This window comes from Gekko japonicus, unplaced genomic scaffold (genome assembly GCF_001447785.1).
Source record: "Gekko japonicus isolate JY-2015 unplaced genomic scaffold, Gekko_japonicus_V1.1 scaffold1694, whole genome shotgun sequence".
NCBI lineage: Eukaryota > Metazoa > Chordata > Lepidosauria > Squamata > Gekkonidae > Gekko > Gekko japonicus.
The window spans coordinates 88499-115991 of NW_015177062.1; the positions used below are offsets into that span (position 1 = coordinate 88499).

At 42.0% G+C, this 27493-nt stretch overlaps 1 protein-coding gene across 1 annotated transcript in view; it reads left to right on the forward strand.

The window, feature by feature from the left end:
* The window catches only part of TTC27 (tetratricopeptide repeat domain 27), a 138176-nt gene that overhangs the window by 72426 nt on the left and 38257 nt on the right, over nt 1-27493 (forward strand). Inside the window, exons 11-13 of the mRNA XM_015428173.1 lie at nt 2956-3051; nt 8088-8210; nt 24814-25041. Coding sequence (XP_015283659.1) covers nt 2956-3051; nt 8088-8210; nt 24814-25041 — 447 coding nt within the window. The remainder of the gene's footprint in view (nt 1-2955; nt 3052-8087; nt 8211-24813; nt 25042-27493) is intronic.

Below are 27493 nucleotides of genomic sequence, written 5' to 3' on the forward strand. Positions count from 1 at the left end.
ATAATAAGCTACTTTTGAAACTGATGAGAGTTTCAAAAGTTTGATAGCATAGTGATCAGCTTTTCCCCTGAAAAAGACTAAAACAGGCCTGGATTGCTGTCTTGATTACTGGTTCAGATTACCTGCCATGTATCTGATCTCAGTATGTGCATATACCTACACGTAGTATACAAATCCGCTAGTTATTTTAGGTTGCAGTCCTAAGTATATTAAGTTACTGTGTCAAATGACATTGATCAGATTTGCTAGCACATGAAATATGTCCAGGATGATGCTAAGGATCAGGATACCAACTGGTTTTTGTGTGATGTAATAAATTAGTTGAAATGTCTACCCTTCATCTCAAAGATGCCAAAATTAATCCCTGAGAGTTGTGGTGGTGTGTCGAGCCTCTCCTGGGAGCCGGGGTTTTTTTTTTCCCACCGGTAGCTGTGGCATCTGGCTGGGTTGCGCTGGCAGTCGGGGTGAAGTCACAAAAGGGAGCCGCAATAGGACCTCAGAACGGCAGGGGACGGGGTTAGTAGCACCCCTCTGTCCCGTAAACTGGAGATCAGTCGCTCCTTAGCACTCTCTCTAGCCGTCGTGCGTAGTGTCTCCTCACGTTCTTCCTCCCCAGTCCTCTCCAAGAGCCCCTCTTTCTATTCCCCATGCTCCCCTGTCAGCGCCGCCCATCTTCCCCGCCTCCCTCCTCCACCATCCGGCCTCGCCCTCGTTCATAGACCAGGACACCCCTTGGGCTTCTGGGGTGTGGTCAGCGGTGGGCCAGTGGCGGTCTTTTTGGCCCGGGGCCACGCCGTCGGGTGCCGCGGCCGGCTTCTGTTGTCACCCAGTGGGGCCTGCGTTGCGTCTCTCAAGCGAGGGGCTACACGGGGTTCGCTGGGCGGGTCTCACCCTGTTGGTGATGTACGTCTTGCCTGGGCTCTTGGGAGTCGCCCCGTCATGCCGCATCCTTTGTGGGGGTTGTGCCGTCGATCCTCCCTGGCTCGTCCGCCACTCCTGGGGTGAGTTGGGGTGTGGGTATGCCTCTGGGGGTGTGAGGGATCGTCCCGAGTCTGGTGGACTGGGACAGGTGGTAAGGCCTAATTGACAGGTGTTTCACTGCAAGATATTTTCCACTAAGTCCTATTTATTGCTTTAGTCACTGGCTCATTTCAATATTAGACTCTTTAAGCATCCCAGTTACTGGGAAGAAACTAACCTTAGTGAGTTAAGGAACCCTGTGAGGCAAAGCACCCTAGTTTCATCAAGGGTTAACACAAATAATAGTGGGTCAGCTTCAGCTTGCAGGTGTTTGTAATTAGCCTTTCTCATAGATACTAATTGTATCTCTTTCAAGGCCGGATATCAGAATGCAGTAATTAGTTAAGTGAAAAAAATTGTGCTCCATTCTATAACTAGATGGGAGGGGGGAGCCAGGAGCAAGTTGCATCGTATCTTGAAGGGCTCCAGCAAACGATTTGATTCTGAAGACCACCTGATGCCAGAGAGCAAGAAACCATAACTGGGCCTTAGATAAGCATGATGCTATGCTAACACTTGATCCCATGGCACAGATGCATAAACTTCTAGCCTGGACTCTGCACTTTTGAATGGTGTACCAGTTAATGCCAGTCAGAAAGAAAAGTTAGTTTTTGTTGTGTTTTTTGCTAATTAACACTAAAGACTGGGGTGCCTAGTAGTATTTTAAATTTTATTTGCTCAATAAACTTGTGTGTATTTCTCTAAAGGTTTTGGTCTTCTTGTGTGCATTTAACCTCAGGGACCCACAAGTCTGAGCACTACCTACTAGTCTGTGAGGCAGTGGCTCAGAAGGACCTAGGCTTGGGTTTCTTGACAGGCCCACATTTAGACTTCATGGCAAATTAGAATTAGTTGAAGACTTTGCTTTAATCTTGGTGAAGATGAGTTCATGAGCACAACAATTAATCAAGCTCTTGCTCACTGAGAACAAACTCCCATTTGTTTGACATGTAGTTACTATAGTGCCTTTACCTTCAGAAACCATCTCTTTGATGGTGGTGGAAAGTGCCATCAAGTTGCAGCTGAGGTATGGCGGACCCTGTAGGATTTTCAGGACAAGAAATTTTCAGAGGTGGTTTGCCATTGTCTGCCTGCCTCTGTATAGCAACCCTGGACTTCCTTGGTGGTCTCCCATCCGAGTATTAACGAGGGCCGACCCTGCTTAGCTTCTGAGATCTGATGAGATCAGGCTAGCCTGGGCCATCCAGGTCAGGGCATTCTCTTTAGGAATGTTTAAAACTGTGGATCTTTTTAAAATCTAGGATAGTAGGCAATTTTTCACTAAATAACGAGGTAGCGAGAGGGGATGGGGAAGATGGTTGAAAAGTTGAACTAAACTCTGCATGAGATCCAGAGAATCACAAGTGGCGTTATACTATCTAAGCATGGGGATTTTGGCCTTTGTTTATATGCCATGAAAAGCTGCTTCTGAGCGTCAGGGGACCCTTGGGGGAATGGCATGAGGCCTGCAGTTGCAATGTGCTTTGCTCAATGGCAAACAACCTCTGAAAGTCTTTTGCCTTGAAGACCCTATGGGGTTGCTGTACCTCAGCTGCAACTTGATGGCACTTTTCTCCATTGAAAAACAGAAATCAGTTGTATCCTTTTAAACTGTTTAATTATTGTCTCAACTTTAAATATGAAGTTCATCGATAAGCAGTTTACATGACAAACTATAGAGACCTTTTGTTCCTTTTATTACCTGTCATTACAGTGCAGAGTTAGGACTCATCAGCTGCTCTTTAAGTCAAGGAATTATTTAGTTCTCTCTGTTTTAATTTATACGAAGTGGTTTATTTCATAAGTCTTATGAACTTTATTCAGCCAAACGTGTTTTATTTTGTTCCACTGCTAAGTAGAGTCTTAAATTTATTTTCCTATTGCCTCTCAATAAAATATTCTTCAGGTGGCTTATAATGTGTTTGCTGTTTTTAGGCTCTTGCAGATCAGTTTGAAGACAAGAAAACATCAGTTTGTGAACGTATGAAACTTTTTTACAGCTGCCAGGTTCCTCCACGTTGGGCTATACAGGTACCAAATAACACTGGTGTTTAACTTGAAGTAGGATTTATGATGATTTTAGCATCTTAATTTTGTAAAATTGTGAAAAATGTTGCAGAGGGGAAATCATTGCATGTCTTTCAGTATTAGATTCCCCTCCCCCATTCTTCCCGTAGTATTAACCTAAATAAATCAATTTATGAAACTGAGTTTACAGCATAAGAGTACTTTTTAAGTACATATTTTTCTTACTACATACTTGAAGAGTCATGATGCAGTAATGATCTCAAACTTTGTTTTAAGAATATTATTCAAAGGTGACACATAACCACAAAATCTAGAATAATAGGAACATACTGTGACCATGAGACTTTCCTGACTCTAGTGTTCTTCATTTTCTGACACAGAAGAAACTGCTTTTGTCAATGGCATTTTTTGTTAGCTTGTTTATTCCTTGTTAAATGTCTCAATAATCCTTCCAGTACAGAAAACTGAGTGTTTGATTTCTTGCTGTGAAGCTTTTCAGGTCAAACCAATTTTCTGAGCAACAGGCACAATGGTGATTTATTATTGATATTGATTGCAACATTATGCTCTAAGGATAATTTTTATTTCAGATTTTTTTCTGAGACATAACCTCATAATTATTACATACATAATATGTATACAATACATATAATACATATCTTCATAATTATTGCATGCAAATAACTGCTGTCAAGAATTATTTCTCCATAACAAGTAGATTAGTTTCCCTTTATCCATGGAGAATAGAGGTAAGCTTCCTGGTTTTGGAAACCTTCAGTCAAACAGCAGTTTGCTGTGGCATCCAAATACAGGTGCCTGAACAAACTGGAGTTTGTTCTTTTTTGTAAACTGGGCCTCTAAACCATGGTTTAATCCCAGATTGTGGGGAGAAAACAGATCTCAGCATGTCCAGGCACCTGCATTCAGATGCCATAGCCAACTGGAGTTCAGATGAAGGCTACCAGAAAGTTTTCAGTCATACTTTCAATGAGGGAGGAAGTAGGCTACCTGCAGTGTTCCCTCTAAGCTGAGTTAGTGTGAGCTATCTCACAGTTTTTTAACCTCTGGCTCACACACTTTTTGTCTTAGCTCAGGAAGGATGGCTCCAGAGCAAACTAATTTATGCAGTAGCCAAATCACTCACAACTTTAATGTCGGTAGCTCACAAAGTAGAATTTTTGCTCACAAGACTCCACAGCTTAGAGGGAGCATTGGCTACCTGTGTTTATCACCATTAAGAGCAATTTTTCATTTTGTTTGTGTTAGAAGTGGAGGACTTTATGCTGTCTTTTAGCCTCAGACTTCAGAGGGGGACTATAAGAATGTCAGAATGATAGATAGCCAGAAGGTAGGAAGAATCCCTGAAAATAGCAATGTACACATCAAAAGGACTAATATCAGAGCAGTAAAAAGGAAGGGAATACACATATCCTGAGCCAACACCTCTCTCTTTCACAGTCTGTCTTGCAACCATGAGAGCAGGACATGGTTCATCTCCATCCATCCTAATTTAGCTACTTAGTTTAGAATGCTGTCTCTGTCTAGAATGGAGTTCCTTACAATAAAGGACTTGTCTCAGTTTACTAAGATAAAAGGCTCCACGTGAACTTGATTTCTTTAAGCAGCAGCCTAACACAGTTCCTCTGTGCACTCTTCAAATCCCATCGATTTGAATGCAGACATGTCTGAATGTGTTGAATCCTCAAGTGAGGGACATGAGTGTCTGACTCCGACCCTTAATGTGTGAATGATGTATGTAGTTGATCAACTAATACCATCAACAGTACAAATTCTTCTTTCATTGCTAGGCTCTAGTTAACAATGGTAGCATATTTAAGCTTCAGCCCAAAATTTTTCTGTCAGCAGTATCATGGCTGTGTTATGTTGATGCACTGGGGCAGCAGACAGTAGGGCTTCATGCAAACATTGTAGTTGCTGACTTTAATTACAGTTTATTCACAGTCATTCACAATTCCATTATGAACAAAGGTGCATAATTCACTTGAAGCATTTTTCACAGAACTGTATCCAATGACTCTATTTCCTTTTCTCTAGTGGAAGGAAAGTGAAATGCAGTTGTTGGATGCAACCCATTGTTTTCAGTTTACTTAACCTGAAAATTTTACCCAACTTCATCATGCAGGTGTTTTGCTCCTGCTACATTTCATGCTGCTGTTTCGTTCCTGCACTTGCCACACTCAGGCTGCGTTCAGATGGGCAGTTAGATTCATTGCCATTGCTGTTCCCTAACGGATTTAAAGTGCACGATCAGACAGCCCAATCTGTCTGTTGTGCCCCAGTCATCTGAGTCCTGTTCCCCCCCCTTTGCTGCGTGTTTCTTTTATACCTGAGAAAGTCCAGTCCTGTTGGTCTGAGCTGGTTCCAAAATGGATTTCCTGTTGTCTAATCACTCTTGCGTACCCAAGCCATCAGGCAGGTCTGACTGGTCTCTTGTTTTCTGGGCCGCCATTTTGTTTTACTAGTTAGCGAAGAGTGCCTAAGTGCATATACACACCTTTCTTCTCCCCCCCCCCCAGGGGCTGCTCAAAACTTTGCTTTCTTTTTAAAAACTCTTAAAGAAAGATGCCCCTGTTCTACAGCCTTTTTCTGAGCTTTAGGGAAGGGTGAAATTGAACATATTAGAGGGAAGATGGCAGTGAACTCCATATCCCAGCAGGGTGATCAGCACTTGTGCGCATGTTCAGAGGACATACTTAAAAAAAAAGAGGCTGACAGCCCTATGAACTACATATCCCAGAAGGCTCATCAATGCTTGTGGGAATGCTTGAAAGACACACTTGTAAAAAACGGCCAATGTGCTGACTCCCTGCCTGCTGCTGTCTGATCACTCAAAAGCATTCTGAGGCATGCTAAAAGGAGTGAGTCTGATCAGGATTCTCTGTCACGAAATAATTTGGCTCAATTAGAGGTGGGGCATCAGCGAAGTGCCCGTCTGAACGCAACCTCAGATGTCTCAGAGCTGAGATGTAAAAACAAGTGTTATTACTTGTGTTTCTGCAACCATTTTAAAGTTCGTGTTAATGGGAAATTTATGGCTGTGGCTCACTTTTTATGTTCCGTGCAAATGATTTAAGGATTAAAACTTTATCCAAATTAAAACTTAAGAAGATATCTTGAAAGCCAATGGATGGATTCTGTTCTGCAGAACGCTGTGGAAGTGAATTTAAGGGTCTTTAGCATTATAATCATATAGCTGGAAAGGATCAGAGGTTCACAAATCTAGTTGCCTTTCTCAGACTTCGAATTAAAATAACTCTGTTCTACCAAATGGCTTCATAAAACATTCATGGCAACAAATCATAAAGAAAAGCCTTTTATAACATATTGAAACTGTAAATATATTTGACTTAAAGTAAGGATGATATATAAGATGACCTTGAAATATGTATATGCTTAGCATTCTAATAATTTTGATTTGCATCTTTTCTCTAGTGCTAACATTAAATTGCATAAATCTGACTTGATTATTTTCTGACTTGTATATTATCCAAGTTCCAGTATTGTGCTTTAGGTTTTGATACTAAGTTGCCCAACAGTGCAGCACACAATACAAAATGGCAAGTAACAGCAAAACAACTGTGTGCTGAAATACCTGCAATAGCCAATGTACAAAAAGAGACTTCAGCAAAGTGAAACACATATGTAATCAGCAATACATTAAATCCATCATAGGGAATATAGAAGTCCACAGAATGCATAAAGTCCAAAGTAGAAATTCAACACACTTCCTAGGTTAGTATACAGTGTTTCAGACTTCTGGTCCTTCCTCAGGAACAAAGAGCTATAGAAGTACAAAATACAATAATACTTATTAACAATAAGCTAAATAAATCCCAACATTGCACAAAAATCATACAAGTATGGTGAACTTGTATCAACCAGTGGCACCAGATTAACCCCATAGTGACATTTGACGTCTCAGGGCAGAAGCTGTGATGTGAATTCCACAGCTGGAATTGTCATATTAGGAGTTAGTGTCTGATCCACGGGGTTCCTGATTTGGTTCCTGATGCCAAACTGAGTCATATAATGCCCTATAGTTTGTATTCTCAGAGGAGCACCAGAGAAAAGGCAGATCTATACTTGAACCTCCTTTCAGACCAGTTGTTTTTTAAATGTTTGCCCGACAGAGACAGAATATCCCTGTAAATCACTGCAATTTAGACAGTTATGTGCTGCTTTCTTAGCTGTGCTGGCTGATGGTATTAGGATACAACAATGTAATTTGTTTTTACGACCTTCTTGCTTCCTTAGTTCCAGCTTTAGATATTAAAGAATAATGCTCTGTGAACCTATTTGGTTCTACCTTTCCATTTTGCCTTAGTTTACCTTTAGGCTTCCTTTTTAAAAAAAATAATAAAAAGCACTATTGATACTAGAACAAAGTTGGGAATCCATTCCCTGTAAAATGTGTTTCAAGATTTTATTCTAAATCTCTTACTGATTTATTATGGCTGTTTAAGCTGTGCAAGCTGGCCAGTCTCTGCTCCTCCTTCTCTCCTCATCATCCCTGGGTAAATGGAGGAGAACACAATGTGAGCCCCTTTGGGTCCCCATTGGAGAGAGAGGTAGGGTGTAAATAAGGTAAATAAATAATCTCTGGGGATTAAACAGAAAAGGGCTGGTGTGGGGCACAGGGGGCATGTAGATAGCTCAGCAATTGCTGCTAGCCACTTGTGTAATCTGTCTGCTTCACACAGATGTCTAACCTAGGGGTGACCCGGAGCGATCTTGTGCGTAGCAGGGAAAGCTGTCTCTTTGCATGTGTGAATCAGTTCTGAATGAATGCAGTTTCTAAAATCCATATGTATTCTCTACTGATTTCAGTTTTGAAAAATTACTAGTGCTAACTGAAACTCAGTAGATCTTTAAAGGCTGATTTATTTAACTGCTGCATAAAGCTTTTTGAATTCCTGTTACTTTCGAAACTGGGTTTAAAACATTTGACATTATCAACATAGCTAAATGTTTTTCTGGGGAAGGAAAATGCATAACTTGAATTTTTTAATATTTTACAGCGCCAGCTTGCAAGTTTACTGTTTGACCTGGGATGTACCAGTTCAGCTCTTCAGATCTTTGAGAAGCTTGAAATGTGGGAGGATGTAGTTATCTGTTATGAAAGAGCAGGACAGCATGGGAAGGTAGAATATTTTTTGTTGTATCTATACATGATGTATCTCAGTTCTTGTGTGTTCATACATTGTTCATGTTTACAGGAGCTAATATAGCAAAGGCCTGTTGGCAGCTTCCATGTAATTGTTTTCATTATAGTGGAACATGCATTAAGAAGGTAAAGGTCAGGGCTATTTTGGGGCAGGAACGCACAGGAACGGAGTTCCGACTGGCTCCCAAGTTGGCCACACCCAGCAGGAACTCATTATCATAATAGGCCACACCCAACAGCAGGAACTCATTAGGATTGGCTACATTAGGGGTGTGTGGCCTAACATGCAAAGGAGTTCCTGCTTCAAAAAAAGCCCTGCGTTTTGACAACAAACAAGGTAAATAGAATAAGAAGCAAAAGGTGGGTGTGGTTGGATGACCACACTTAAGGTAACACGGGGGTGTGGCCTAATATGCTAATGAGCTGTGCTGCCATGGATGTGGCCTAATATGCTAATGAGTTCCTGCTGTTGGATATGGCCTATTATGCTAATCAGTTCCTGCTGGGCTTTTTCTACAAAAAAAGCCCTGGTAAAGGTAAAGGTTCCCTTGCTCGAAAGCCAGTCTAATCCGACTCTAGGGTTGTGGTGCTCATCTCCGTTTCCAAGCCGAAGAGCCAGCGCTGTCCGAAGACGTTTCCATGGTCATGTGGCCGGCATGAATAAACACCAAGGCGCACGGAACGCTGTTACCTTCCCACCAAAGTGGTACCTATTTATCTACTTGCAATTTCTTGCTTTCGAACTGCTAGGTTGGCAGGAGCTTGAACTAGAGACGGGAGCTCACTCCGTCATGCGGCACCCGGGTCTCAAACTGCTGAACTACCGACCTTCCACAGCCTGCAGTCTTAACCACTTGAGGCACCGCAGCTCCTGGTGGAACATGCATTAGAAGGATTATAATGACAAATTTTGGAGGATCTTTTTCTATCAATATTTTCGCCCCATTCAGAAGGGTCTTTATTACTGCCACAAGGAATAATGTTACAGATTTATGCATAGTATCTGTTGTATCTGTTGGTGGACGGACTCTGCCCCAGACATCTTGACCAGGGCATTAGGGGCTGTGGCTGACTGGTTACAACAGAGCCATCTGAAAATTAATCCAGCTAAGACGGAAGTCCTGTTCCTGTCGTGGGGGGACGGATGCGGGAATCTGACTCCCAGCCCTTGGTGGGGCACCATTGACCCTGGCACCAACAGTTAGGAGTTTGGGAGTCATCTTGGATGCCTCCCTTTCCCTCCCTTTCTGTGGAGGCCCAGGGCACCAAGGTTGCCAGATTAGCCTTTTACCATCTTTGGCTGGTCAGGCAGCTTTCCTCCCATGACCTAGCGATAGTGATCCATGCAATGGTCACTTCCAGGCTTGATTACTGCAGCTTGCACTATGTGGACCTACCCCTAAACCTGATACAGAAGCTTCAGCTGGTACAAAATGTAGCAGCGCACTTGCTGATTGGGACATCCCTGTGGGCGCACATTCAGCCAGTGCTGCACCAAGTTTATACTGTTACAGTTTGTAATACTCAGTGAACAGTCTCTTGTTTACATAATTTTTAATTAGATTACTTAGATATATAAGAAAACAATATAAAGATGGTATTTTATCAATTTTGATATTTATTTCACAGTTCTGGTGGTGGTTGTTTTTTTTACTGTGAAGCTCATTTTTGTGCTACTGTACAGCATTCCAGGGTTAGCACAGTTGTGGAACGATCTTCAGAGATCACCTGACACGGCCTGATGCCAAATCCATCCATGTCCTCCCATTTCTCCTGCTTTTTAAATTTGTCCCTCCCAAAGGTTGTGAAGCAAAAGCCATCCACTGAATCTTCTGTGCAATTATTAATACATAAAGGTAAAGGTTTCCCTTGCTCGAAAGCTGTCCGAAAACATTTCCGTGGTCATGTGGCCAGCATAACTAAATGCCGAGGCACACAGAATGCTATTACTTTCCCACTGAAGCGGAACTTGTTTATCTACTTGCTATTTCTTGCTTTTGAACTGCTAGGTTGGCTGGAGCTGGGGCCAGAGACGGCACTAGGGTCTCAAACTGCTGAACTACAGACCTTCCGGTCTGCAGCTCAGCGTTTTAACCTCTGAGCCCCCATGACCCCTCATTAATTATTATCAATCAATCAATTAATTAATTATTAATATGTAGCTTCCCATTTAATAGATAGATATGCATGTTTGTGATTTTTAAATGTATATTGATTTTAAACTGTTGCACTGTGGTTTGTCTATTTATTTATTTATTTGCTTCCTTGTGTACCCCACCTATCACCCCAGTGGGCACCCAAAGCTCTTACCCAAGGTAACTGGGATCTCCATCAATGTATACCAGGATTTTCCCCTTTAAGAGAACTCTCAAATAAACCAGGCAGATGTTCACCTGGAAAGGCTTTTTATTAAAAGAGAAATAAAAGGGCAAAATACACACACACACAAACACACTTAAACACGCAAGAGAAAAACAGGGAGGAGCAGGAATAGTTGAGGGGAAAAGCGCTATAATTACCAGATCTTGTAGAGGTCCACAGAAGCAGCAGCAAAATGGCCAGCATTTCACGGGGAGAAGAGAAGAAACCCACAAAGTTGGGGTGCATGCCTTTGGTACCAGGATCAGACACACTGCTATGGAACAGGATGCCATAACTTATGGGGCACAATGCTCTTTGGGGCAAGCTGACGTATTCGCTCCCAAAACAATAACTTGATGGGTTTTTCGGAGGTGGACAATGTTTTGGGAGAAGTTTGATGGGTTTTTCTGAGGTGGACTATTGATGACCCTGTAAGTAACAGATGGGAAAAGCTACCAGGTTTGGTGAATAGTGTTAAGTGTCGCTTAATTAGGGTAAATGGGTGAGGGGAAGTGAGGCTGGGTGTTTATGTGATTAGTCCAAGGTAAGGCAGTAGGTCCTTGGGAGACCCATTGTCCTAAATTATTATGCATCTCTCTAAGGTGGGGAGAAGGTTGTTAACTAGCCAGCCGCTCTTACACTTCTAAACTGCATGTCCAGGCTTCTCTTTGGCTGGCTCCATTTGGTGTCATTTTGAGCCAGGCAGTGTATTGCGTTTATGATATCTGAGATGATATATTAGGAAGGGTGTTTATGGTTTATGCCCCTCAGCAAGAGGAGGGGTCTGAGTGCTAACAAAGCATCTTAATAATACAAGTACATTTTATCATCACAACAACCCTATGAGGTAGGTTAGACTGAGAGAGAGAGAGGAGCACTCCAGGTCACCCTGTAAGCTTCCATGGCACAGTGGGGAATTCAAATCTCGGTGTCTCAGATCCTAGCCCAAAACCCGGACCGCTATACCACACTGGTTCTCAGTTGACCTGCAAGAAACCTTTGCTCTCCCTAACCCATCATTTATTTATTTATTACATTTTTATCCTGTCTCCTCTGACGAGCTCAATATCTCCCCCCCCCCGCCTTTCATCCTCAACAACCTTGTGCGGTAAATTAGGCCCAAAGTCACCAGCGAGCTTCATGGGAGAATGGAGATTTGATCCTGGGTTTCCCACATCCTAGCCCAACCACTACATCATGCAGCCTCTTCTTACACAATAACTCAAAGCAGTAAAAAAAACTGAACAAAGATTGTAGAAGAGAATAGCGAGAACATGGTTTTGGGAAATAAAGGGGGGAAGAGATAGGAAAGGGAGAGATTGTTTTGATGTAGCATTAGATGAAGCTAGTTGATAGAATAATTCAATGAGTTGTCTGAACGTTAAATTATTGGTATCTAAGACATTTCATCACCTGTACGTTGCTTTTTCTCACATTTAATTCCAACATGTTCTGCATGCTAAATTCAGTTTTGGAGTTATGGCTTGATTTTTAGCGCTGAAAGACCATCATTTTTGAAGTTTAGAGCAGCTCTTTGCATTCATCACTTTCATATCTGGATAATGCGCGAATCCTAGGATAAAAAAAAGACTGGTAAACTAAAAAGGCTATCATGTGAACATCGGTCTTTTGCCAAAATTCAGTTATTCTGCTGTCATACAAGTACAGATGAACTAGATTTGCATGTTTTTGCCCCCATCTCCAGCATATAGTACTATTAGCTCTGCTATGTTTTGGATATGGTGGGGTTGATTTTTATGTAGCACAGCTTTAACAATTTGGATTCAGCAGCCTTGATAGTTCCTGCCCACTGCAATCTTAAAGCAGAACCCAGTTGCTGGTTTCATGAAAAGCATATAGTGTAGATTCAAATTCTGTTTTAGTACTGTTTGGGGCTTAAATAATATAGTAGATTTTCTTTCATGCAGTCTGTTGCAGTGACATCAGTTTTCTTTGCCCTTGGGTTTTGGCCCGAAAACATATTCTTCAGACATCAAAGAACTGTTTCTTCTTCTTAGTGAGAATCCCTCCCGTTCTTCCAATGCATGAGCTATAGCCTGCTTGGAAACCAAACAGGATGTTCTATGGAAACAGTCCAGTGTCTACAATTTATTAATTGCCATCTGTGTCCACATATTTACTTCTTCAACAGCTGGATATGTAGATGGACTAGAATGTATTCCAGTTCTTGCAGACACAGTTGTTTGCAAGTTGGTTATAAGACTGCTTGTCGTTACAGTCCTATCCAGGACCTATCTACCTAACACACTGCATTCTTATGTTCAGGATTTGGGGGAGGGTGTGCTTTTACATTTTCTTGAATTTGTTTATGTTTCTTAAGTGCCTCTTCAGAAAACTGCGCGAGTTAGGTTCCAACCAGTTTTAAACAACAAAAATCAATAAGAAGTTAAACACATTGTAAAAGTATCCAAATTATAGCACTACGAAACAGTCATCAAAGGAACTTAAAACCAGTATAAGAGTAAATATAACAAAACAAGTAACAACAAATACAACAGTCAACTAAGGCAAAAGTATAAAATAACATAATCAAGGCCAGTCAAATCAAGCAGTTGTAGATTAAAGAGAGGGGGTAACAAAATGTTAGAAGAAGGAGAAGGGATGGATTTATACCCTGCCCTTCACTCAGAGTCTCAGAGCGGCTTACAATCTCCTTCCCTTCCTCTCCCCACAACAGACAACCTGTGAGATAGATGTTGCTAAGAGAGCTCTTGAGAGAATTGCTCTTGAGAGGAGGTCACCCAGCTGGCTGCATCTGGAGGCGTGGGGAATCAAACCCACTTCTCCAGATTAGAATCTACTACTACTCTTAACCACTACACCAAACTCCAACAAAGTTTCAAGGCAAATAAAATTGTCTTTATCGGTCTCCTGTGAAAGACAGAAATTTAGGCACTAGGCCATCTTCCAAGTGGCAGGCATTCCACAGAGAGGGTGCTGAAAACCAGATCTCTGGCTGCCACCCACCCTGCCTCCGTATAGGGTAACAAATTGTGTTTTTGCCATATATCAAAGGAATCACTGATCAGATGGGAAAACGTATGAAAAAACACAACCTACAAACAGTATTCAGACCCACCAGAAAAATACAACAGATGCTACAATCAGCAAAAGACAGAAGAGACCCCCTCACTTCTGCAGGAGTATACCACATACCATGCAGTTGTGGACGTTTACATTGGGACCACACAGCGTAGCGTTCAGACAAGAATAAAAGAACATGAAAGACACTGCAGACTTGTCCAACCTGAAAAATCAGCAGTGGCTGAACATAGCCTAACTCAAACAGGACACAGTATTTTGTTCCAAAACACTGAAAGGCTGGACAACACTTCCAATTACCACGTCAGATTACACAGGGAAGCCATTGGAATTCATAAACATAAGCACAATTTCAACAGGAAAGAAGAGAGTTTAAAAATAAATAGGGCATGGTTTCCTGTCCTGAAAAACACAAAAGGCTCTACATCTGACAATAGCACTACAGATAAGATTAGAATTTCAGCAGCCAATCCACATACAAAAGAACCTCCTCAGGAAACAGGAAACTTCCTCGGGAAACAATCCATATACAACACCTCCTCAGGAAAGGTCCTCTATTAGCATGTTCATAGCCTGGGGAACCCCTACAAGATAATGACTCAGCCCTACCCCACCTTCTGAAGTAGATATAAATTACCTGCCTACCATTTTCTTCTCACCTTGACACAGAAAGTACTTAATTTTTCTGTGTTATGAGGATGCCAGTCACAGTTACTGGTGAAACGTCAGGTTCTACAATGCCAAGACCATGGCCACACAACCTGGAAAATCTACAACAACAAATTGTGTAAAGACTGCACTTAAACACAAGGGACCTTGGATGGTAATCTAAGTTTGCAGTATAGTCTGTGCCTTTTTGTGTAAGCTTTCTGTGTTTTGTTTAAATGTGTTAACATCTAAATCTGGTTATTATAAACAGATAAGTCTAAGAGACACTGTGCCTTTTTGAGGGAAGTTGAGGCCCATATTTTCCATTTGCTAGAAATGTTGAACAAATCCATTGCCTAGAGATAGGAAAATGCTGTTTGAAGAATATATAAAACATGGTATTTGGATAAAAATATTTTGTACTTGATGTTTTGTGCCATGCTTTGAAAATGCATTACCTAATTCTGTCATAAGACTTTTGTATACTGAATTCAGAAAATTAAGTTCAATGTGAAACACAAGTAGGAGCACTTCAATCTGTAAACTGAAGGGCAATTTAATTTGTGCTTTGTTATAACAGTTTATTGGGAGTTGTGAATAAAGAGCTAATTAAAACATGAAATTACCTACCACTGTGTAAGAAACATTTGATTCCTCTGAAAAATATTTGTCGGTAGTCAAAGTACTATTGCAAAAGAGAGATGTCAGCCTTATGGCAAACTATTCTCTTTGGAGGCTGTAGCAGTACAACAGTGCAACAAATGGCAAATGAGAAGAGAATGTGAAATATTGGTTGTGAGTACCTAACCATAATATGATTCCTGTGTTGTTCTTTGGTTGGAACGTTTGAGTGGCCAGAAGATTACAGAAAGTCAATAAGGCAGATATGGCAGAAACTATGCATTTATCACTGGTACTTTTCAAGTAAACATTCACTTCTAGAAAAGAGGCATAAACTGTATTCCTTGCCATTATATACTTAAAGCATGTCCAGAACCAGATAGGATTTCATTTAAAATGGATTTGATTGGAGCACCAATGTTGATTCTGTATCCAACAGAGTACAGTGGAGAATTTCTAAAGTCCCTTTAAAGGTAAACTAGGGTATTAAAACAGGAAATGTAATGTGTAGGTCATGCTTCAGAGAGCTAGTGATAGCACATATGTGCAACAGAATTTTTCTGAAGGATTGTATTTTAGCACCTCCTTATTCTTAGAGAATTATCAGAAGTTCTACTTAAAAAAATGTGTCTTCACAGGAAAAAAAAAACCTGGGCAGTGAGCAGAGACTATCACATTCTCTGTTGATCATTTCCATTTTGATTGTACCATATTACCAAACCACAGATTTCAGAGAACTCAAAATAGTGTTGAGATTCTGTGAGAGAGAAAAAGAAACCTAAGTACATGTGAACTAATTATTACAATCAAAAGCAGAAATATTAGTTCTAAAATGTAAAAAGTACTTTAAATAAACATAGTAACACATTTTCTTGGCTTTCCTCATGTTTTTGTGGTTCAGCCCTGATCCCCTTAAAATCACTTAGGAAAGAAGCTTTAGATTTTTTTTGGCTAAATTAAAAAAAATAGAGAGCAAAAGGGTGATAAGCAGTGTTCCCTCTAAGCTGAGTTAGTGTGAGCTAGCTCACAGATTTTTAGCCTCCGGCTCACACATTTTTTTCTTAACTCAGGAAGGCTGCCTCCAGAACAAACTAATTTATGCAATAGCCAAATCACTGGCTCACAATTTTAGTGCCAGTAGCTCACAAAGTAGAATTTTTGCTCACAAGACTCCACAGCTTAGAGGGAGCATTAGTGATAAGTGGATTGCATAGTGGGAAAAAAAATTAAACTATGCCATTTGTCATAAACCAGAGATACAAATATTAAAAACAATTAGAATTCATGATACTTGTTCCATATTATTCATAGGTAAAGACTTAGTCTAGAGAGGAATAAAAATAAAATTATATGGTTGAGAAGATAAGTGTCACAACTACTTGTAAAGCTATGTTGTCTCCAAACTGGAATATTAATATGGCCATGTATAAACACAAGAAGCTGCCCTACGGATTTGGTTTATGCATTTTGGTAAAGTGTGGCCCCGTTCATACGAGGGGTTTTGGTCTAGGAGCGAGACAGAACGGGGGCGGATCAAACGGGCGTGATCCCATGGCAACATCTGGGAATCATTGCCTGTCCGTCCCCGATCTGTCTCTTCCGCGCGAAAACCCGCACTAAAAAGAACCACCTACCTGGGTGGTTCTTGCGAAGTAGAGCGGCTCAAACCGGCCGTGGGATCGGCCGTGCGTCCTTGCGGCGGCCTCCCCCTTGCCTCTGACTCTTCCTCCCCGGCATGTGATCGTGCCGGGGAGCAACAGCGTGCGGTGCACGGGATCCGTGGGATCCCACTCGCGCGTATCTTTTTTGATGCGGCTCTCTTTAGCCGTGCATCGCCTCGTGTTTTCCCTGCCGTGTGGCAGGGGCCTGTGTCTTCTTGTTATGTGAGCTACTCAGCGTCATGCATTCCCTCCCTCCAACACCCCCCCTTTCTTCACATATGGTTAGAAAATTAAAAGCTTAAACATCGTTTGCTGTCCGAATGGGGAAAAGTATGGCACCTTGTAAAAGCAAGGGTTTAATTTTTCAGCCAACTACAATATTTTTTTTTTCCTGTTGAACTAGGATTCCAATTCATGGTTTAGTTCTGGTTTGGAAGAAGTAGAACAAACCATAGTTTGGGTTTGTTGCAAAAGTTGAAATGTTTAACATTTGAACCTCATGTGAAGAAAGATGGCAAAGGGAAAAGGAGTACACAAGCTCAAAGATTCCCAGGCTCGTTTACACAGATTGCTGTTAGCATTTAAACTTTTTCACTGCATTGCACCATTAATCCACCTAGCCTGATACTGGCAGCAACTCTCCAAGATATCAGGGAAGGTAAGACTTGCTGATATGGTTTTTAACATAGATGCCAAATATGGAAGCTGGATTCTTTTAGATGCAAAGCATTTGCCAAAACACTGCTAGCACAGAATTCACTATATAGGCCCAGCTCAGAGAATGTGGTTTTGTGAACTTGAATGTAAAGTATTAGTGAATATTAGTAAAATATTTAGCCTGCAGGTCTAGCATATGGTACTAGGCACTGCCACTCAAAGGTTGGGCTTTGGGAGCGACTTACCCAAGGTTAAGTTAAAGGAACAGCTTGCAGTGCACTTTTTACCTCAGAGCTGTTTTTCACATTGCAGACTCTCATTCCCGAAGAAGGATAAAGGGAAAAGAGACTGTACTGCTTAGATCTTAAAAATCTTAATCTTAAAATCTTAATCTTAAAAATTGTAATCTTAAAAAAACACAAGTATATAGTTTATGAATTCTTCCCAACAACAAAGTTTTGTTACAGTCTGCATGTGCTTCTTTCAGTCCAAGCCATATGAACCGTCTTGTTAGCTAAGATAATCATCAGACTTCTCCATGTCCTCTGAAGTGAGGGGAGTATTTACTATAGAGAGATCTTTCTTCTGTAGTTATTCCATATTTGTGGAGTTCCTTCATGAAGGATGTTCACCTATTGCCACTTCTGTCATCTTTTAAGCACCAGGCAGAGTATGTCATTTTTATTTATACTTTTTGATACTTGAGTGCTTTTGTTCTGTTCTCTGACAAGGGCTTGCTCGCTTGCATTATGGCTGCCTGAGATTTTTATTTTATGCTGCTTTTTAATTACCAGCTTGTTCTAAGGGTTGTTCTTATGGTTATTGAATAGTTTAATTGGAATGCCTTTTTCAGGGCAGAAATATGGCATATAGATTCATAACATATAGTTCATTTTTTGTTCAGTCTTGTAATATAGTTCAGTCTTGTAATTGTGTATGTGCAGGCCCTCTGTGGAAAATTGTAGAGTGGATTGGAGTTGTTTTTCCCACTTTCTGCTCACCTTCTCCCTCAGTTCTGTCTTCACTGTCACAGAAAGAAGGCACTTGAGAGCTTTCAGCTTTCAGACTGAGTGCTGAAGAGATTCTGAGGGCATCTACTGTAGGCAAGAAGTGAAGGTTTGCATTTCTTTAATTTTGCCCTTATGACTTAAAAACCATTATTTAAAAAGGCTCACTGTGTGAAGCAAAGATGGCACAGTCCAATGACCTAAACATTTCTTTCTATTATGAGCATAATGTTTCAAAATTATCTGTATATAAACAATCTATGTTGAAGTTGAGAAATGAAAAAGCACCTTATGTTAAAGCAGCGCTTTGGGAGGAAGGTCTGGCAGATGCAGGCACATCAGTTCCTGGCCTCAAGAGAAGTATGTTTCTCCATCAGACCAACAGTTTGGGTCAACTTCTCTTCTACTGGCAAAGAAATCTGAACAAGTGCATGTCCCTTGAAATACATGGAACATTAGTTATGGGGGGCGGGGTCTCACCTGCAGCCAGTTTGAACCTTCTACAAAACAAGCAAAGACTAAGTCCAGGCATGGAAACCTCTACAGCACAGATCCAAACACACAAAGGAGTCAGTCAATTCATAGTCAGTAACAAAACCTGATTCCTCTAATGAACCGGTTTTGGAAGAGAAGATATAAATGATCCCTCTTTGGTAGCTTGAGAACTCTCTTGAGGGGAAAAGAGCAGTAGTCATTGACCAAGAGAATTATAGGGGCTATGTAACTGAGCCCATTGGGGGAGGCGGTATATAAATCGAATAAAATAAAATTTAAAAACTGTCTAACAAGACCCTTCAGTTGGAATATCACTTGTCCAAACACTATGAACCATTTTCCAGCTTTATTACATACTTCATTCAGCAAAGAGATTCACGTTGACCATCCCTTTCTAGGAAGCAAGCTTGCTAATCTCCCATTTAGGACTGCATAAAATGGCATTTACTTATAGCAGGGTTGCATTTACCTCAGGCCTGTAGCTAGGAAGTTTTTGCTCAGGGGTCTTTTTTTTTTTTTTTGCTCATGGGGCAGCCTTTTTATGATATCTACTTCTAGTGCAAAGTCATCCTCATTAGCATTTACTGCTTTTTTATTTCTAAAAAGGAGTGCCTGCAGAGTGCCAGTTTGGTGTAGTGGTTAAGTGCGCGGACTCTAATCTGGGAGAACCGGGTTTGATTCCCCACTCCTCCACTTGCACCTGGCTGGATGACCTTGGGCAAGCCGTAACTCTGATAAGAGCTGTCCTTGAAAAAGAGCAGTTTCTGTCAAGAGCCCCACCTACCTCACAGGGTGTCTGTTTTGGGGGGAGAAGGGAAAGGTGTTTGTAAGCCGCTCTGAGACACCTTTGGGTAGTGAAGGACAGGGTATAAATCCAATCTCTTTTCTTCTTCTTCTTCAGTAAAGGCAACTTTGGAGGGTGGAGCTGGCAACCAAGCAAAGGGCCACTCTTCTTCACCCTGGGGCCAGAGGCCTGCACCTTGGGAGGGGAGAAGGAAGAGGGTGCACCCAGTGCTCGCAAGATCCCTAGCCTGGGGGTCTCCCCCTACCCACCCCCAGGGTCCCCCACCAGCACCTGCCCACTGAGCTGGTTGAGCTGCTGCATGTCGGCACTGTCCAGCTTGGCCGCCCCATGCAGCAGCCCCATGGCCACCTCCGCTGCCGAGGCTCACCACTTGGCTCGTCCCCACCACTGCTCCACCTCTTTCCACCACCGCCTCCTTATCCTGAGCTACTGCGGCTGCCCTTTTGCTCCAGCCCCGGGAGCCCAAGCCACAAGTGCACAGACTCTGACTTTCAGGGAAGCCCTGTTGGTTTCCAGTCCCAGAGGTCACCTTTTGCACAGGCTGCAGGCTGTGAAATGGTGCTGTGGGCCAGCCTGGTGCTGCTCTGGAGAGTGGCAGGTTGCGGAGGAGGCTCCTCCTGCCAAAATTTAAAATGTCAGGGAAGATTCGAGGGGCTGGGCACATTTAGGAGGAGGCGTTGCCCCGAGAGCCCCATAGTAGCTACAGGCCTGATTTACCTATAACTGATGTTGGAGAGGTCATTTTTGCAGTCACACATCCAGCAGTTTCAAACCAAAATAGCAAGAAGAGAAGTAAGGGCATGAAATGAATTACCTCTTCTCTTCATATGATTTGAAGGCAAGAAAAAAAAATGGAAGGGAGAGGGAGCACCTCATGCTCTATTCATCTCTAGAATCTTCCATGGCTGACTTGCATGTGTGCAGTTTCCATGTGCAACTGCCTGGATGTTCATTCAACATCCGTTACATGCAGGGCTATTTTTGAGCAGGAACGCACAGGAACGGAGTTCCGGCAGGCTCCTGGGTTGGCCACACCCAGCAGGAACTCATTAGCATAATAGGCCACACCCAACAGCAGAAACTCATTAGGATTGGCTACAGTAGGCGTGTGTGGCCTAACATGCAAAGGAGTCCCTTCTACAAAAAAAGGCCCTGGGTTTTGACAACAAACAAGGTAAACAGAATAAGAAGCAAAAGGTAGGTGTGGCTGGATGACCACACTTCTGGCAACACGGGGCTGCGGCCTAGTATGCTAATGAGCTGTGATGTCAGGGTGTGGCCTAATATGCTAATGAGTTTCAGCTGTTGGGTGTGGCCTATTATGCTAATTAGTTCCTGCTGGGCTTTTTCTACAAAAAAAGCCCTGGTTACATGAAAGTGCCACCTTATTACCTTGCTATGTTGATGTTTCAGGAAGTGAAAACTAGTTTTTCTGTCATTGTTCATTGGCAAAATTAGGTATATACATTCATTTCAAAGCAGCAGGTGGGAAGCTGTATATTTGGAAGTACCTCTTTAGAAAACCATTCTTGTGCATTAAAAAATTAACATACTTGGAAGAAGGGTTTCTGACATGCTATTTCTCAATTTACAAGGAACACTAAACATAATTTCTCCCCCTTTGCATTTCAAAGTTGTACGTTCCAAGGAAAGCTTAGCCACTTTATTCTACTTTGTCTGCAAAGTGGTCCTCAGAATTGTTTATGTTAAAGGTACACAGACATCTGCAAAGTTAAAAACGTTAAACTGTAGTACATTAACAAGTGTTCTACTATAATCATTTAAAATTGGGACCATATGATACAGTTAGGACCATTAAAACCTTATTTAACTTTGAATCACAGTAAAACTACAATTACTTCACAAACCACATAATATGGGAGTAGGGCGTGGAAAGCTGGTTAAGTCTTGGCCATTCCACCATAGATTAATAAAAGGCATCATGAGAAGGGGATTCCAAAAAGTCAAGGTTATAAGGTCCTCAGGCCTGCCTTTTTGAACATTCTTTCCCTTAAAACAGGTGGTTGAGGTCTCTTCTGACATTATCATTGTACTGCTACAACCATGGATGGCTTCAAAAGGGAATTAGATAAGCATATGGAGCAGAGGTCCATCAGTGGCTATTAGCCACAAGGTATAGATAGGGACTCTGGGGCAAGTGATGCTCTGTCATCTTGGTGCTTGGGGGGGTCAACAGTGGGAGGGCTTCTAATGTCCTGGCCCCACTGGTGGACCTCCTGATGGCACTGGTATTTCTGGCCACTGTGTGATACAGAGTGTTGGACTGGATGGGCCTTTGGCCTGATCCAACATTGGCATCTCTTATGTTCTTATGTTCTTAAATGGCTGCAACTCAAATGTTGGAAGCCCCAGGTCATGTAAGAAGCTTGATGTAGTGTCTTGGCTTGTTAGAGGGGTCCCTCCCCAAAATTGGGGCAATACTGAAATGGGAAGCAGCAGCATGGACATCTTACACATAGCCAACAGCTTCTTATATTACTTTCATAGCATGAGAGAGAACCCTGCTGTAACATCTTGTATGCTTTCTTTCACTCCTCTCTCATCTATTTGCTTTCTTTCTACCTTTCTCCTCCCTTCCTCCCTCTCTTCCCATCTATTTGCCTTCTTTCCATCTCTCTTTCTCTCCCTCTTTCTTTTTCTCTTTGTCTCTCTCTCTTTCTGTCTTTTTCTCTCTTTCTGTCTCTCTCTCTTTCCATATTTCTCGCTCTCTTTTCTCTTTCTGTTTACACAGATTATGAATAATGAAGCGGATTCTGGAGTAACTTTCAGCTTGTAATTAAATTGAGCAAAACTTGTTTAAAATTTTCTTTAGATTCTGTGGCTTGGGGGGGGTGTTTCAGGGCTTGGATTCATCTTACCTACCCTTGACATGGTGCAACTGGTACCAGTGCAGTCCATCAAGAGCTTGGGTGTGATCCTGTCTGCTTCTCTAAATATGGAGGCCCAGGTCATACATACAGCCAGGCTGGCATTTTTCCATCTATGCCAGGCCCGGCAGCTTGCCCCTTTCCTGTCACACCCTGACTTAGCCACAGTAATCCACGCAATGGTCACCTTCAGGCTAGACTGTAAATTGCTGTACGCTGGCCTGTCCTTGAGATTGACCTGGAAGCTCCAACTGATCCAGAATGCGGCAGCATGAGTCCTGACAAGGAACACTGTGGACTGCACATATTCGACCTGCCAGCTGCACTGGCTTCCAGTGAAGCACCAAGTCAAGTCCGAGGTTCTGGTCTTGACCTTTAAGGCCTTAAGCAGTCTTGGACCAATGTATCTGCGGAACTACTTCCTCTGGTACACCCCCAGGAAAGTGTTACGCTCTTCACAGAACAACTTGCGGATGGTCCCCAGCCCTAGAGATATCTGGCTGTCCTCCCCAACCTGATGGAACTCTCTGCCAAATAATATCAGGGCCCTGAGGGATATCATGCAGTTCCACAGGTCCTGTAAGGCGGAGATGTTCCGCCAGGCGTTTGGTTGAGGATGGCTTACATCATGGCTGGCAGCTTTCGTGGATCTTTGTCCCCTGAAAGATCTAATCCCCCCCCCCCCCCCCCCACAAAACACCCACTGAAGCATCCACAGGTCGGAAATGGGAGGGAACCACAAAATTTTGCTGCTTGATTTTAATGAATGATATATGTTTTTGATAATGGTTTTTATGGTTTCTATTGTTTTTAAATCTGTACATTGTCTAGAGTCCCACAGTCATGGGGATTAGGTGATTCAAAGATGTAATTAAATAAATAAATATTGTCAGTATGCTTAGAGGGATAGTGTTCCCACTTTGAAGACTCAGAATAAATTAGATAGTGGAATGATGGCTTTTAAATGAAATAGTGGTAAGTACATGCATATTTTAACAGCTAAAGACATCAGTGATAAGTTCCATATATGATTCATAATACAAATAGTAGTTTATATTTCATGTTTGTATGTTTTGTATGTCTGCGAAGTTAAAATATATTTTTATATGGTGGAATCAGTTCCCACTGGAGATCAGGGCCCTATGGGACCTTCTACCATTCCACAGGACCTGCAAAACGGAACTGTTCCGCCAGGTCTTCGGGTAAGGTGGTGGGCGTCCATCTCAGTTGGCCTCCCTGCTCTAGTTCCCAATCCGTTGAAAGAGGCCATTTGATTCCATCTTGTGGCCCTAACAGATTTATATGAAATTGTTGTTACCTGTGCAATTTTATTGTTTATTGTTTTAATTATTTTAATGTGATTTTATTGTAACGAGTCTTGCACTCATTTTTTTGTGATCTACCCTGAGCCCACTTTGGTGAGGGTGGAATAAAAAATCTCATTTTTTAATATATATAAAATGTAGGCCTGCTCACAACTTTAAGGCTAGTAGATCTTTTGGCTCATGAGGTAGAATTTCTGCTCACAAGATGACACAGCTTAGAGGGAACATTCCACAATGGGGAGCACCTCTCTTCTAAAGGTAATCTGGACCGAGGCTGTTTACAACTGTAAAAGTAGCCTTATGAAATGCACCTGGAAGCAGTTTTGCTTCCAGAGTAATTCATGAGAGATTGGCATATTATGATGTCTAATGACTTGCTCCTGTTAGACAAGCCAGGTCCAATCTTTCCTCTTATTTTTCAGACTTCACAAATTCAGAATGTTATGGTTGTTTCATTTCTTTTAGATATTGCTAATATCAACAGGAAAATGTTACTGTGTATACCTGTCAGGGAAATGTTACTTTGGCTGAGTTCAGACTGGCAGTTTGCTCCCGCATCAGTTGGTGCAGTGTGACCGGGAATACCCGGAACAAGTTGTTCCGGGTCTTTTTTGCCACGACTCCCTTGCGCTTCAAACTGCCAGTATGAACTCAGCCTTTGTATACCTGTCAGAAGATAATGAACTCATGACTAGTTCACTTGTTAAGACAGGAGCAACAAATATAAAGCGAGAGGCGTTATTTGGCAGTGAATAAGCAAGACATTACATTCAAAATAATGTGGCCCTTTCTTACTATATGGTCTTAAAGGAAATGGAATCAAAATACATCCATGGCCAACGTAATTGTAAGATATTCCTGGAATTGGCTTACATAAATTTTGTCCCTAGCTGATGGATAAGATCTGCTGACATATTTGGCAATGCAAGGCATAAACTGTCAGTAGACAATGTTCATGCTGCAATGTGGCATAAATGGTGCCTACAGCTAGATAAAAGTGACTTTATCCTGTTTTTAGAGATCCTTTCCATGTTTTTCTTTTTTCCTAGGCAGAAGAAATATTGAGGCAAGAAATAGAGAAAAAAGAAACACCCGGATTGTACTGCTTGCTTGGAGATGTTCTTAGAGATCATTTTTATTATGACAAGGCCTGGGAATTGTCAAAGCATCGCAGTGCAAGGGCTCAGCGCTCCAAGGGTCTTCTCCACCTTCGCAACAGCAATTTCAAGGAGTGTATAGAGTGCTTTGAGCGCTCCGTACTGATTAACCCTATGCAGGTATGCTTATATGATGCATGTACTGATTTCTATTATTTAGGTATATATCCTGCACTTTCAGTCATCCTTGGTTCACATATAGCGTCAATATTCATGGGAAAACAAAACATCAAAGCCAACCCGTGGCACCCATATTTAATTAATATGCCTGACAACCCTCTCCCAGTCATCAGTTCTCCATAGTGTGGAATACAGAATATACTTTTCTTACTTTGGAGTGAGCATTTATTTTGGAATGCACCACATATGCCCTTGGCAGCTAGGCTTCCTTGGTGACTCTTCTTTGAGGCCCTGATCACATTCTTTAACTACTGCTGAAAATTAGGGCAATAAGGCACTACTGCTGAGGGTAGGTGGTCAGTCAGTAGTTGCGAGGGCTTTGGAAGACTCTCTAGCTACTGCCCTCTATATGGCCACCAGGGGGGAGCTGATTGAGTATACACATTCCAGAAGCACACCTACAACATCACATAATTCTTAACAAATGTAAGCTGGAGCAGAGAACATGTTGAAAATATGGTTTGTCCTTTGTAGACGCCAAGATCCAAATCACAGGCAAACAGTAAGAAATGCTGCAGTTGTTCACAAGAATTTCTAAAAATTACCATGCATTAGCCCCATTTTATAAACAGGAGCTTGGTGAGTTAAAAAATTGTCTTAATTACCAATTTGACTTGCATCACTTCTCAACTGTCCCCTCTCATGTTGGTAACTCAATTCAGGGAAACAGTTTGCCATTGGAAACATTCCCTGCATTGTGTATTATGTCAGGCTTTAGATTTGTTTTGCAGTTGTGAGTGATTTGCCAGATCCCCTTCCAAATGGCATAATTGCCTACGGAAGTCATGGTTTTTCTCACTCCTCTTTTTCTTTGCAATTATATTTCACTGTTGGGCCCACTAAAACCGCCTCCTGAAAAGGATAAAGATGACTTAAACATCTTTCCTGCTATTCTGTGGAAGTACCTTTTCTTCCTTGACAAAACGCATCTCTTTCCATAGAATTATTCCAGTTCTGCCTCATAATTAGACAGAGGCACGAAAAACAAATCATTTTCTTTTCAACTAGGAACATTCCAAAACCATTTATCTGGGCTTTCAGATTTAACATCCTGACATGATTCAATTCTGTGTTTCATGTTTGATTTCCATTAGTTATGGCCTTTTTCAGCAATGCCAGGCTATTTGAAAAAAATAGAAAAAACAAAAGTTCTCTTTCTGCAGGATTGGTGTCATCTAAAGCAGCACAGTTCAAGGTATAGGTCTGAGTGAATTACTAAACAGTGAATGACTGAACAGTCATTGAGGCTTCCTGCTGCCATTCTCTGTATATTCTGCTATACTTTCCCAGAGATGCAACTTTACATCTTTTTTTAGATGTGCTTTTCCAAAAGGTGTTATTTCACAAAGAAATGTGATTAGCAGCAATATGCATTAGCTGGCTGCGAGCCCAGTCCATTGGAAACCTGTCCCACCCAAAATTTCAAGTTAACAGGTTGTGTTCTTTAAGGGTCTGTGACAAGTATCACCACTTTTCCCAACATAGATCTTTGATTATATGTATTTGTGCCATTCATAACTTGGACAATTCATGTATATTTTGAATACCCACAGACAAAAAGTCTTATGAGAAGTAACATTGTCTTAGACAAAAAAACCCATTTAGAATATGGATTTATATCAGTTACGCTTTCAGAACTGTTGTCTACAGACACTGCAGGTGTTATATTTGAAATGAAGAGTGATGGTTGCTGGACACAAAATATGGCTCCAGAGCAGACTTTTGTTTTGAATATCAGATTTAAATATTATTTTCACCTATACATTGCTAAGTGTTGCAACTGAAGTGGCAAGGTCAATTTATTACAAACCATCTACATCATGGGTGTTAAACGTGCACCCCGCGGGCCGGATTTGGCCTGCACAGGGCTCAAAACTGCCCCCCCCCCAAGCAGCTGCCTTCTCCCGCTTCCTTTCACAGGACTTGCTTTTTTCCCAGCTTTCTCAGTGGCTCTTTGCTTCCTGTTTCCTGCCTCTTGCCTCCTTCCCCCCTTGTGCGCGCTCTCTCTCTCTCTCTCTCTCTCTCTCTCTCTCTCTCTCTCTCTCTCTCTCACACACACACACACACACACACACACACACAGACAGAGACAGACAGACAGACAGACAGACAGAGTTTTGTGACTGCTTCATACTGTAGAAATCCAAAAACAAGCCTCCCTCCCCCCTTCCTCGCTTGCTTGCTCTCTCTCTCTTACACACACAGAGAGAGCCTCGTGGCTGCTTTGCCAGAGAGATAAAAAGACAAGCCTGCCTGCCTGCTTGGCCCTCCCTCTCTCTCACACACACTCAGAGAGAGAGAGAGAGATCACTTCTGCTTTCTTCTCTGGGGCTGCTCCTCCTCTAGGCTTCCCAAGTCCCCCCGGAGGGGCGGGGAACCCCCCCCCCCGGGG